The 14,378-nt window shown below is 42.4% G+C and overlaps 1 protein-coding gene and 1 pseudogene across 2 annotated transcripts; one reads left to right on the top strand and one right to left on the bottom strand.

Annotated features, from left to right (window-relative positions):
- Window positions 1-2,815: 2,815 nt before the first annotated feature.
- LOC105506988 (chromosome unknown open reading frame, human C12orf45) lies at window positions 2,816-13,558 on the bottom strand. Of its 2 annotated transcripts, XM_011935323.1 has the most exons (5): window positions 13,417-13,541; window positions 11,655-11,741; window positions 8,046-8,182; window positions 4,967-5,138; window positions 2,816-2,968 (listed from the first exon to the last, which is right to left on the bottom strand). In XM_011935323.1, the coding sequence occupies exons 1-5, from the start codon at window positions 13,529-13,531 to the stop codon at window positions 2,913-2,915; spliced, it is 567 nt and encodes a 188-aa protein (XP_011790713.1). In that variant the 5' UTR covers window positions 13,532-13,541; the 3' UTR covers window positions 2,816-2,912. The 2 variants fall into 2 exon arrangements, with proteins under 2 accessions (XP_011790713.1, XP_011790721.1); XM_011935331.1 differs by lacking the exon at window positions 2,816-2,968 and having other exon boundaries at window positions 4,894-5,138; window positions 13,417-13,558.
- Window positions 13,559-13,562: 4 nt separating this feature from the next.
- LOC105508169 overlaps window positions 13,563-14,378 on the top strand; it is a 9,926-nt pseudogene continuing 9,110 nt past the window's right edge.

The raw sequence follows: 14,378 nt of genomic DNA, 5'->3' as shown, positions 1-14,378 counted from the left end.
CACTGCTGCCAGCATGAACGTGCACACATTTGGCACCAGTCCCGCAGCCACCAGTACCCTGCCCCTGTGTCAACACTGCCAGTGGTGTGAAACTATGCATGGACACCAGCGGCCCACCCTCCTACCCTGAGTGGCCACTGCCACGCACAGAGGGCACACACAATCTAGCAGTGGCTGCAGCGCCCCATCCCCATGCTAACACCACAGCCACTGCAAAAGCCTGCACAAAAACAGCACCCTTGCAACTGCCGGCACCCCTCCGAAGCTGGTGAGTGTGCACCGCACCCCACTGCTACTGCTGGCACGTGCATATAAGGCCACTGCCATACAAAGTACTTTGGCTGGGACCACCCATTGAAGTGTTCTGATCAGTGGTCCAGAAATATCTTGGCCCCTCTAGCAGAGCAGGTTCCTAACCTCCAGTGGCCAGAGAACAAAGTCGGGGACCTGACATCAGCCCCCCGCAGAATTACAGCATACAGTCCAGGAGTCCTGAGTTGAGCCTTGGCCCCTGAAAACCTTCTAGAAATGAAGTCAGTTGGCTAAACCCACTTCATACCACAATTATACACACAAGGACATAAAGTAGGATAAAAGAAAAAAAAAACCATCCAAAGGATAGCAACTTCAGGCACATGTGCCCACAAAGATAAAAAAGAACCAGTGCAAAAACTGACAACTCAAAGGCACTAGAGTGTCTTCTTACCTCCAAACAACTATGCTAGTTCCCCAGCAATGGTTCTTAATTAGGCTGAGATGGCTGAAATGGCAGAAATAAAATTCAGAATATAGACAGGAATGAAGATCATCAACATACAGGATAAAGTCAAAACCCAATCTGTGGAATCTAAGGGTTACAATAAAACAATACAGAAGCTGATAAACAAAATGGCCATTATAAGAAAGAACCAAACTGATCTGACAGAGTTGAAAAACACACTAAAAGAATTGCATAATGCAATCACAAGTATTAACAGCAGAATTGACTAAGCTGAGGAAAGAATCTCACAGCTTGAAGACTGGCTCTCTGAAATAACTTGGAGAAAAAAAACAATAAAGATGAATGGACAGAACTTCCGAGAAATATGGGATTATGTAAAGAGACCCAATCTATGACTCACTGCTGTGACTGAAAGGGAGAGAAACCAAGCAACTTTGAAAACATATTTCAGGATATTACCGATGAAAATTTCCCCAACCTTGCTAGAGAGGCCAACATTCAAATTCAAGAAATGCATAAAACCCTTGTGAAATACTATACAAGTAGACCAACCCAAAACACATAGTCATCAGATTCTCCAAGGTGGAAATGAAAGAAAAAATGCTAAATGCAGCAAGAGAGAAGGGACAAGTTACCTACAAAGGGAACCCCATCAGGCTAACAGCAGAACTGTCAGCAGGAACTCTATAAGCCAGAAGAGATCGGGGGCCTATAGTCAGCATTCTTAACGAAAATAATTTTCAACCAAGAATTCATATCTGACCAAACTAAGCTTCATAAGCAAAAGAGAAATAAGATCCTTTTCAGACAGGCAAATGCTAAGGGAATTTGTTAACATCAGACCTGCCTTACAAGAGTTTTGGAAGGGAGTGCTAACTATATGAAGGAAAGACTGGGTTACCAGCCACTACAAAGACACACTTAAGTACACAGATTAGTAACACTATAAAGCAACCACACAGCCAAGTCTGCATAGTAACCAGCTAACAATATGACAGTATCAAATCCACACATATCAATACTAACCTTGAATGTAAATGGGCTAAATGCCCCAATCAAAAGAAACAGTATGGCAAGTTGGATAAAGAAGCAAAACCCAATGGTATGCTATCTTCAAGAGACCCACCTCACATGCAATGCCACCCAGAGGCTCAAAGTAAAGGGATGGAGAAAAATCTACCAAGCAAACCAAAAGAAAAAGGCAGGGGTCGCTATTTTAATTTCAGACAAAACATATTTTACAAAGAAAAAAAAAGACGAAGAAGGGCATTACATAATGGTAAAGGGCTTAATTCAACAAGACCTAACTATCCTAAACATATATGCACCCAACACAGAAGCACCCAGATTCATAAAGCAAACATTCAGAGACCTACAAAGAGATTTAGATAATACTGGGAGACTTTAATGCCCCACTGACAATATTAGGCAGATCATCAAGGCAGAGAACTCTTCTAAAAAAGATAATCAGGACCTAAGCAACCAACACAGGAACAGAAAAATACCACATGTTCTCACTTATTAGTGGGAGCTAAACATTGAGTACACATGGACGCAAAGAAGGGAACAGACACAAGGGCCCACTTGAGGATGGAGGGTGGGAGGAGGGTGCGGATTTAAAATTACCCATTGGGCACTATGCTTATCACCAGGTGACAAAATAATCTGTACACTAAACCCCCACAATACATAATTTGTCTACATAACAAACCTCCACATGTACCTCTGAACCTGAAAGTTAAAAAAAAAAAAAAAAGAAATTAATAAAATGTAAAATATCTTTTTAAAAGGAGAGAAACTATAAAAAAGTAAGTTTCCTCCTATACCTTGTTCAGGAACTATACAGATGTACCAGTGGATGAACTGAACTGACTCATGCTCAAATAGTACTAGGTAGCCCTCTTTTCCAGTCTCAGAGGGTCTGCCTGTATTGGTCTACAGAAAATATGCTTACTCCATTTTGCTCCCCCCTGGTTAGGATCTTGCTGTTTGGCATGGTTCAATCCTGCCTTCCAAATAGCTTCCCGGAAAGTCCCCATAAATACCTCCTATTATCAGAGTCTAAAATGCTCAGCAATTGAAATTAGCACCAATCTTGGAAGAGATGAAAATAAAGATAAGCTTAGTTTCCAGCCAGGCGCAGTGGCTCATGCCTGTAATCCCAGCACTTTGGGAGGCCGAGGCAGGTGGATCACGAGGTCAGGAGATTGAGACCATCCTGGCTAACACGGTGAAACCCCGTCTCTACTAAAAATACAAAAAAATTAAAAAAAAAAATTATCCGGGCATGGTGGCAGGCGCCTGTAGTCCCAGCTACTCAGGAGGCTGAGGCAGGAGAATGGTGTGAACCTGGGAGGCAGAGCTTGCAGTGAGCCAAGATTGTGCCACTGCACTCCAGCCTGGGCAACAGAGCAAGACTCCATCTCAAAAAAAAAAAAAAAAGATAAGCTAGTTTCCACTGAGGAAAGATTGCAGTGGGGCTCCTGGGGACTCACTCTTTGTGGTGGTTGGGTGCTAGTCATATGGAATTTAAAACTAATGCACAGATAGGGAAAAATCTTATTTTATGGCCAACCAGACCTCCTGGGGTAGAAGTCACCCTCTGAAAGTATTTAACAAAAGCACTCAATGGGATATCATGCAGCCTTAGATCTCTTCTTTGCTCATGTTGGGAGTTATGTGTGGCGCTAAACAAAACTGAATGTTGTACCTATTTTTCCACATTTTGCTACTACAGAAAATTCAATAATGTAACTGATACTGTTGTTTCTTTGGACACTGCCACCATATGCATGAAAGACATTTCTCAAGGGAACAGAACACATGATGTTTGCAGGAAGAGCTAACAGTTAGTTTGCAGGCATCCCAAATGGTGGATGACAAGCTGGGCTTTTCCAAGGTTTTCTAATCTTTATGCTTTTCCAGGGGGTCTCCAGATTGCTATGACTTTTGTTATAAAGCTAATGACAAAAAATGGCTACCTCTTTAAATAAGACCATTTACAGCAACCACAGTCCTTAATCACCATCACTTCCCAAACAAATAGCATGACTAACTGGTCTCAAATACTGTGAACCGTCTATATTGCCTGAATTTTGACTTGTTTGATTTTGATGAGTATGGTTCATAGGGGCTCCTGTCAAGGAGTATACTTCAGTTTCTTGGTATTATTCTCCTGAAAGTCATCGTAATACTCTCTTTGGTGTGCGATACCCTCTCAAGAGTCTTAAGCACTTTTTTTTTTTTTTTGAGCCGGAGTCTTGTGGAGTGCAGTGGCTGGATCACAGCTCACTGCAAGCTCCGCCTCCTGGGTTCACGCCATTCTCCTGCCTCAGCCTCGCGAGTAGCTGGGACTACAGGCGCCCGCCACCTCGCCTAGCTAGTTTTCTGTATTTTTTAGTAGAGACGGGGTTTCACCGTGTTAGCCAGGATGGTCTCGATCTCTTGACCTCATGATCCACCCGTCTCGGCCTCCCAAAGTGCTGGGATTACAGGCTTGAGCCACCGCGCCCGGCCGAGTCTTAAGCACTTTTATACAACCATCCATTATGTGCTAAATGGTCTTACTGACCTGACATCATGACTTGTGAATTCCATCCTGAGACCAAACAAGTCCATTATAATGGTGATGGAGAGTGGCATCAATGTCTAAGGTTTTGGTCAATCTCTTCAAGACCCAGAGACTGACAAAAAGGAAACTGTTAAATAAGCAGGAGGCCATTACTAACTGCAATCATGAACACACCAAAACCTAACTCAGGAGTGTATTTTTATAGCAAATAGCCAAGTTCAGCCAATCACAAACAGCCAAGCCTCAGCCCATAAGACGAGGCAGCCTTAGGTCTCCTTAGATCAGACCATACCTATGGGACATCAGGCAGCCTCAGGTCTCCTCTTTGCCTTATTTAGGCAAACACCTAGCTGTAACCCATCAAGTTATTTCTGTACTCTACTTCTGTGTTCAGCTGATAAAAGCACACTTCCCATGCTGAAGAGCGGAGGTCTCTGAACCCCTTTCAGTTTACAATGCTACCTAACTCATGAATCATTCTTTGATCAAATAAACTCTGTCAAATTTAATTTGTCGAAAGTTTTTAACACATAAAAGCACTATAGGTGCCTGAAAAGCAAGAGTCAGTTGTTTCTCACAGAATTTGCAGACATATGTCACCTGTTTCTTTTCAGATAATTTATTTGACTATTTCTTTTTTTTACTTGCTGGACTGTCCAAAACTTCAATCTTGCCTTTTCCACCTTCAGAATTGGGAAGCTTAATGTTATCTATGGTGACTTCAGATGTGATGCTGTCATCTTCGTCCTCTGATTCTGAACTGTTCTCTGAACTGTCTTGTGAACTCTCTTCTGAACTGTCCTCTTCTTTTGAATCCGACTGATTCATCTCAAACAAAGCCACATCCTGCAAAAAGTAGTGGGCAGGAAATCTATTTCAGAGCAATTCCTTAAAAAGTCATAATAAAACAATATTGAGAATAACTAATACTCAGCAAAAATATTGAAACTTAAAGGATAAGAATTTTTTTTTTGAGACAGTTTTGCCCTGCTGCCCAGACTGGAGTGCAGTGGCATGATCTCAGCTCACTGCCACCTCCGCCTCCTGGGCTTAAGTGATTCTTGCACCTTTCAGCCTCCTAAGTAGCTGGGACTACAGGTGTGCCCCACCACATCCAGCTAATTTTTATATTTTTAGTAGAGATGGGATTTCACCCTGTTGGCCAGGTTGGTCTTGAACTCCTGACCTCAAACGATCCACTGCCTTGCCCTCCCAAAATGTTGCAATTACAGGTGTGAGACAGCACACCAGGCCATAAGGATAAGAAACGTTTTTAATACAACATGGCTCTTTTATACTTTTAGTTGCCAGGGTCTGTCATAATGATGATTTAAATTTACGGTAAGTGTCTAAAATATCTGCTACGGCCTAATTCTATATACCCTAAAACACATTCAACAACATTCATTCTGCAAATACTAACATAAGTTAGGCACTACACTAGGTACCAGAGACTCAACAACAAAAAAATCAAAACAAACCCCTCGCTTTGGTGAAATTTACATTTTCAGACAGAGACCCGTAAATTACAACCTGCAGGCCAAATCCTGCCCACTGCCTACTTTTGTTCAGCTCACAAAGTAGGAATGTTTTTTCTATTTTTAAGTGGTTGGGGAAGAAATTAAAATACTGCTATTCATGAAAGGTGAAAATTATATGAAATTATCATTTCAGCACCCATACCCAGTGACACACTGCTCTAATTGAGCCAGTAAGAGATCACTTAGGGCTTTCCGTTGGAACTGTTGAGAAAGAAATCTTTCTGAGTTGCTGAATCTAAGGCTGAAGCTGCTGATAAACTGGCAAACTGCCACAGGTAGGGGAAGAGCATGCTCTAGATTAGGCCAACACTAGGAAGCAGAACCAAGAGACAGAGCGGCTGACCTCTGAGGACACTGAGCACCTGGATCCAGGTGCACCTGAAATCACCACCCCTGGAGTTTTTTTTCCCCAATAAAATGTTTTCCCCTTGCTTATTCACGTATGTATTGTCAATGGCTGCTTTCACACTATGACAGCAGCGTTGACAGTAAGCCCCACAGAACCTAATGTATTTACTATCTGGCCCCTTACAGAAACATTTGCTGACTCTTGTTCCAGAGGCGAAAGAAAGGCAATAAACAAATACATATAAAGCATAATGTAGGATTGTGAAAATATGGAAAAATAAAGCAGGATAAAATAATAATAGAGCTATCGGGGAAGACCTCTTGATCAGGTGACAACTGAAAAGAGACAGAGGGAGTCGAAATGGAGAAATCTAGGGAAAAGCATTCTACCTGAGAAAACCACAGGGGAGAAGATCGGGCACAGTGAGACTGGTGCTAGAGGGCAGTAAATGAAGAGGACTATGGAGGAGATAAGGTCAGACAAAGCAGCAGTGCCCAATCTCTTTGACACCAGGGACCGGTTTTGTGGAAAATTCTTCCACGGATCTTGGCAGGGATGTTTTTGGAATGAAACTGTTCCACCTCAGATCATCAGGCATTAGAATCTCATAAGGAGCACACAACCTAGATCCCTTACACGCACAGTTCATAATAGGGTTCACGCTCCTATGAGAATCTAATGCCGCTGCTGATCTGACAGGAGGCAGAACTCAGGTGGTAATGTGCGCTCACCCACTACTCACCTTCTGCTGTGCGACCTGCTTCCTAACAGGCCACAGACCAGTACCAGTCCACAGCCTGGGGGTTGGGAACTTCTGAGATAAGAGAACTGCAGGCAGGATCATATGGACCCCTTGAAGGACTTAATTTATTTGAAACGTGATGGGAAGCCCCTAGGTCCCAAACTGTGTGAAGAACAGACCCCGGGGAAGAAACAGTGAACGCAGGAAAACCTGTTAAGAAATTGCTGCAATACTCCAAAGGAGAGACCATAATTACCTGGGCCAACAAAAGTCCAAAGGAACAGCAGAGGTTGTACAAAGTGGTTAGATTTGGGATATATCCCGGAGGGAGAGCTGACCAGATTGGCTAATGAATTAGATATTATTAACAATTGTCTCAGCTCTGTCCAGACACAGATATTATAAAGGGAATTCCAGTGCAGAAACAAGATATGAGTATAAACTGAGAGAACATTTTACACATAGCTTATGTAATCAATTGCTCTCTTCTACACATCATTTATTTGTGCATACTCAATAAATCAGACTATGATTACCTCCTTTGGGGCTTGGACAGAAAAAAAAATCCAGTTAGGACATTGAGTAGATTAATGCTTCAGAATAACAAATATAGCATTTGACTTAGAAAAAAAAAAAACGGCCGGGCGCGGTGGCTCAAGCCTGTTATCCCAGCACTTTGGGAGGCCGAGACGGGCGGATCACGAGGTCAGGAGATCGAGACCATCCTGGCTAACCCGGTGAAACCCCGTCTCTACTAAAAAATACAAAAAACTAGCCGGGCGACGTGGCGGGCGCCTGTAGTCCCAGCTACTTGGGAGGCTGAGGCAGGAGAATGGCGTAAACCCGGGAGGCGGAGCTTGCAGTGAGCTGAGATCCGGCCACTGCACTCCAGCCTGGGCGGCAGAGCGAGACTCCGTCTCGAAAAAAAAGAAAGGAAAAAAAAAAAACCTTCCTGTGACATCATATGACTAAATCATAAAATGTCTATGTACCTATACAACATTGGAAACATGAGTTAACACCAGGAAAATGAAAACTTGAAAATAAAATGGAAAAGTTCTCTTCTTCTTAGGTGACAAGCAGACTAGTAATTTCACCATATGAAAACAAAGCATAATTACCATTTGTATAACTTTACCATGAGGCCCATCAATGTTTTCAATATTGAAACGACCAGGTGGTGCAGCTGCCATTTCTTTTCTTAGCTTTTCATTTGCCCATGCCATCTGCGGGAGAAAGGTCTGCACCTGGTCCAATACTGTGGAAAGTAAATACAGCATATCAACATTTATGCTAGTAAATTCTGAAACCTAGGATTTCCTATAAACACTTCTGAATTGGGTATTAATAGCAACCATAATTACATATCTTTTAGTTCCCTTCATTTAAAAACCCTCCATCTTCTTCTGAATAAAGCAGTAGGACTACACAATCCAGCAATTAATTGTTTCTCAAATGTTTTGTTTCTCATATATCCCCAGGACTGTAAACTCCTAGAAGGCTGGCATTCAATGAATAGTAACTAAATAGGGAGGCGGTGTGACTTAACAGTTAAGAGCACCAGTTTCTGAGGCGTTAGGGTAAGACTGACTAGGTATGTACAGAATCCTAGTTTTACCTCTATCTGAATTACCCTGGGCCAGTTAATTAAGTAGTGGTTATTTCTGCCTACCCAACATCTGTTCCCCTTCTTCTGCTAATATAACCCTTGCTTTCCTTTTAAGCTGGTGTCACTCTTGGTCACTCTTGCCCCTCACCCCATGCCTACATCCTCCACATCCTTGGCCACTGTACCGTGCTTTAGTGGTATCACAGTGACACGCTGCTCTAGTCGGGCCAATAAGAGATTACTCGGGACCTTTTGTTGAACTGTTGAGAGGGAAATCTTTCTGAGTGAATGACTGAGTTGGCTGAATATAAGGTTGAAGCTGCTGATAAACTGGCAACTCGCCACACGTGGTGGAAGAGTATGCTCTAGATTAGCCCAATGCCTAGGAAAGCAGAACTAAGAGACAGAGTGGCTGACCTCTGAGGACACTGAACACCTGGATGCAGATGCACCTGAAATTACTGCACCTGGAGTACTTTTTCCCCCAATAAAAAGAGCCAACATAATTTCTTTTTCTGCTTAAGGCAATTTTAAGCTGGATTTTAGCCATTTGCAACCAAGAATCCTAATTAATACATTTAATTCTACCACTTGAAACCTCAGTGTACTAATCTATAAAAAGGGAGTGACAGCTGTCATTCACTGTACCAAATACAGAGCAGTCAACAAACAAGAATATTTATTTTCTCTCTCAGAAGAGGCCCAGCACATAACCATGCATATAACAAGCTCTCAGAACTTACGTAACTGCTATGGCTACATAACAGATGACTGAAATGTCCAGCATAAGGAAGAAGAAAAGAAAATAGCGGCCAAGGTCAAGTAGACGACCTCTATTTGTAAAATAAGGTGCTGGAAGGACTCCCTAAGAGCATGTACACAAATAAAGCTCTACACAGTAGGGAATGTTAGCTCTCATTCCCCTTCAGATATACAGAAAGAGAAATTACTAATACAAATAAAAGGTATTTTTCTGTCCTTAGATTTAAATCTATTGCTACAGACAGAAAATCTGGTCCCGCTTTTGTTTCCAACTAATGAATCAAGTAGAGCAAAACAAGTACCAAAATGTGTGGCCTGAACCCTGATCCTCAGAAGCCAAATAATTCCACGGTACTCTAGGAGAGTATATGCTGAACGCTGAGGCTAGTGCAGTGATAGCTCTTCTAAATTAAATAATATCCAACACACGACACCATAATATTAAAAATGTCCAGCATCTAATAAAAAATTAGCAAACATGCAAATAAACAGGAAAACATAATCCATAAAGAGTAGGGAAAAAAATAAAGATTCAGAAATGACGTAGACAATAGAATCAGCAACAAGAATGTTAAAACAGCTCTTACAAATATACTTTGTATGTTCAAGGAAGAAAAGAAAAGCACAAACACAAGGCAAGAAATAAAAGATATAAACAGTCTCAAACTTCTAGAGATGGAAACTGTATCTACCTTGAAAAAATACATTTGATAGAATTAACAGCAGATTAGACAATATAGAAGAATAGTGAACTCAAGGAAATCAGCAATAGAAGCTATCCAAATTGAAACACACAAAACATAAGACCCAAACAAACAATGAATGAGCTGTGGGACAACCCCAACTGGCAAAATTAGGTGTAACTGGAGTCCCTTCAGGAGAGGCGAGACAGGAGCAAGCAACAACATCCGTAAAAATTTCCCAAATTTGATAAAAATTATAAACTCATAGATCCAGTAAGTTCAACAAACCCAAGCTCAAGACTCACAAAGAAAACTACAAAGGGCACATCACCATAACATCAGTAAAAACCAGTAATGAAGACAATCTTAAAGGCAGCCAGAGAAGAAAAGAAACACCATATTCATGACACAAATTGACAGTAGACACTGGCATTAGAAACAATGCCACTGAAAAGAAAGTGTAGTGATGTCTTTAAAGTACTGGAGAAAAAAGAAAAAGCAAAAACCCACACTGTCAACCTAGAATTCTAAATCTATTAAAGCATCTTCCAAAAAATGAAAGCAAAATAAAGACTTTCTCAGACACACAGGGCTGGTAAGTCTATCACCAACAGAGCTGCACTATCAAGAATGATGTTTACAATGAGAAACCTGATTTTTTAAATGTGCTGAAGATTTGAATAGGCCCTTTACCAAAGACATACAAACAGTGACACATGGAAAGATGCTCAACATTATTAGCCATTATAAACAAATTAAGATCACAACGTGATACCACTATATCCACACTAGAATAGTTAAAATTAAAAAGGCCACACCACATTTTGGTTAGGATATGCAGCGACTAAACTCTCATACCTTGCTGGTGGAAATGCAAAATGGCAATTTCTTCTTCGTTAAAAAAAAAAATTCACACCTTCCATATACCTGCAATTCCACTCCTAGGTAAGGAACCCCTCAAAAGAAAAACCTATGTCCACAAAAACTGGTTTTTGGATGGACAGCCACCATGTGGTCATTTTAGCTATTGTAGATTTAGTGCTACAGTAATAATGTTAGTTAAATTCTCCTTTCAGAGTACTCACGATTTCTTAGTTTATTGATGTGATACCTTCATGCTTATTTACATTGTTTTTATTGAATTTTTTTGCCTTTTTTTTTTTAACATTAAGAGTGAATTACAGAGAGGGCATTCATGTAATACTTAAAGTCTGAGTGTGGGACATACTTATGAATGTGCAGTACAGCAACACTACAGAATAATTAATAAAGAGAATTGGCCATTATGCTGTATTCTAAGTAATATTTATCATTTAAATAATTGTGTCCAATTCAATGGGATGTGGTTGTGGTTTTCCATCTATATATATTAAGTTTGAAGCTCAGTAACCTTTAAAAACATTTGCCATGGAGATTAACAATTGTTTTTGACTTCCCAAAATTCATCCAACAAACAGGTTTTCACGAAAAAGCTACCCTCTTAAGGTAGAGAAATAATGTAAGAAATTCTATCCTGTGTACCGACTTTATCATGTAAATCCCAAGTAAGGCTTGTTCCACTGGACTATCTGTGGTTTGATACCTGACCATGAAGGGAGAGACCGTCCCAACAAATAACAGCTTAATTAGACAAAACTCAGCATTAGAGAGCATGAGAGAGGGAAAGAGGTACTTACAGGGACTCCTCTCTATCCGAACTGTTTGAAGAGAGGAGGTCTTCCTGGACTTAGTTTGGGAGTTGATGAGCAACCTGTCCCATATACCTGAAAATACAGACACACAAACACCCTTAATTTACTACTGCATAAAAAAGCAAAGGCCCATCAGTAAGCCTCTCACATGACCAGTCTTTAAGTCTTGACTGTTCACACACCCCAAGTTTTTTTTTTTAAAGCAGCACTCCAAGCTCCATTACAACATTTTAATTCTTTATGTACAGACACCTCTCCTTTCTTACATCTGTCTCATTCACCTCTAACACCAATGCCAGGTAATAAATGCACACTAATCTGCACTTTTCTGGATCAGAAATTCATCAGTAGACCAGCATGGGTCTGCAATGACAGAATGGAGGAAGCAGTACAGAGCATAACAATGGTTAAGTGAAGCCAGAAATGGTTCCTAGTTGTGTAACACTGGGCCACTCACCTGATCTCCAAGCATTTGTTTCTTCATTAGTAAAACACGCTTGCCTGGTATTTTCCCTTCCCTGAAGATGTTCAACCCAAGAAAAACAGCCTTTTGGCGATTTTGTCACCCACTCTACCTTTTCACCCTCATCTCTCACTACTCAAATCATCCCAACCCTCTACCCCGTCAGAGTTCCAAGAGGGGAACTTACAAAACTCAAGGCTTTGCACACCCTATTTCTAATACCCAGAAAATCCCTTAACTCTCTGGTTAAAAAACAAATCAGCAAAGCAGAGGGCAACATCCATTGAATGCCTACTACTGAAGGCCTACTGGATTCGAGATCAGAGCACAGACTCTGCAGCCAGACTACTTGAATTCAAGTCCCAGTTTTGCTATTTTCTAGCCACATGGTCTCCAGAAAGTAAATTACCTGTATGATAAATCATGTCTCAGGTTCCTTAACTATGAAACAGAGATAACAGATTTTCTGCAAAGGGTTGCTGCGAGGAGTAGATGAGTTAGTTCCTGGGGCATACATAGTAAGGACTACGTAAGCTTTGGTTATCATTATTATACTTCCTTCGTAATCTCTGGGTTCTCATAAAACCCTTCTTCAAGCTAGTATTTACTGACAACATGCCCAAGCCTTTTTACGCATTCTCCTCCTCACAAAAATTCTACAGGCATTGCTACTACCACCATTTTCCAAATGCAAAAACTGAGGCTTAGGGAATGAAAATAACTCTTAAGTCCCACCAGTTAATTACTAGTGGAGCTGGGATTCGAATTTATGCTTTTAAAGTCTACCTATAGTGTCTGAAATGCTGTGTGGATTTCCTGGATGTATGTCTTCCTGTACAAGACAGGAACAGTAAGGGGTGGTCGGTGTGGGTGTAAAGGAGGAAGGGACTGTTAGCATAATATTACTGCGCTTCCCCCTACCAGCCAACTGCTCTGACCCAGGCAGCCAGACCAAAAGCCCTCGCTTCTCCAAAAGAGTTCGAGAGCGTCCCAGCTTTCAGTGCAGGGGAGGTGCCTAGCAGCGGCGCCTGGCAGGATGGGCGCTCACTACCTTGCAGAATGGGAACCACTAGCTAGGGAAACCGTTCCGGGCCCGCAGCCGGGTGCCCGCCCCAAAGCCCCCACCCCTGCCGCCAGCAAAGCACGCCGGAATCCCGCAGCAGTCCCCGGGGCTCCCCTCGAGGATACGGAGCCCAGGCAGCGAGTCACCGGCCCCCGGGCTGCACCGGCCGCGCCTCCTCCGCCGCACGTGTGCGGCCCATGCCTCTGTCACCCGTCCGTCACCTCCGCGGCCGTCGCTTCCCGCCGTCAGCAGCTCCTTGGACACTGGGACTCCTGAGGAGTCCCGGGTGGGCGACAAGCAACTCGGGCTACCCTGGAGCTTGTCATGGACCTCCATGTTTCCCTCAAGCCTGCACTTTAAGGCCCGGATGCAGGAAAGAGGCTCGGGTAAGGGGGCGGGGCGAGGGCCGCGATTGGAGGAAACTACGGTGGGCGGAGTAAGGAGCGGAGAGAGAGGCGGGATGAGCTTGGTGCAGGCGGGAGGCTGCGCCGGAGCTGGGGTCATTCATACCTCTGGAATAAAGCAAGGTTCGGACTCTGTCATAAGAAAAAAGAGCTGGCTCGATTTCGCCTAATTCGAGCATAAAGAGCATAACATTAGGCTGCCCTCCTCTTTATCCTTTTTTATTAAATTTATTTTTTAATTGGTGAAAAAACACGTAACAAAATCTACCATCTTAACCATTTTTAGTTGTACAATTCAGTGGTGGCAGACCTCTGGGTCATTTTCATCATGCAAAACTGAAACTATACCCATTTACCCCTACTCCAGTCCCTTGGTAACCACCATTCTACTTTCTTTCTTTCTTTTTGAAACAGCCTTGCTCTGTCGCCCAGGCTGGTGCCTCAACCTCCCGAGTAGAAGAGGTTACAGGTGCACACTACCACGCCCGGCTTATTTTTGTATTTTTGTGTAGAGACGCGTTTTCACCGTGTTGACTGGGCTGGTCTTGGTTTCCTGACCTCAGGAGATCCACCCACCTTGGCCTCCCAAAGTGCTGGGATTACAGGCGTGAGCCATCATGCCCGGCCACCGTCGTTCTACTTTCTGTTACTATGAGGTTGACTACTTCAGATACATTATGTAGGTGGAATCACACAGTACTTGTCTTTTTGTGACTAATTTCACTTAAAATTATACCCTCAAGGTTTAGACACGTTGTAGCACATAACAGGATTCTCTT

Source organism: Colobus angolensis, unplaced genomic scaffold (genome assembly GCF_000951035.1).
Source record: "Colobus angolensis palliatus isolate OR3802 unplaced genomic scaffold, Cang.pa_1.0 Scaffold10, whole genome shotgun sequence".
Classification (NCBI taxonomy): Eukaryota; Metazoa; Chordata; class Mammalia; order Primates; family Cercopithecidae; genus Colobus; species Colobus angolensis.
Note: the sequence above shows the minus strand (reverse complement) of the source record. Positions and strands in the feature narration are given on the sequence as shown.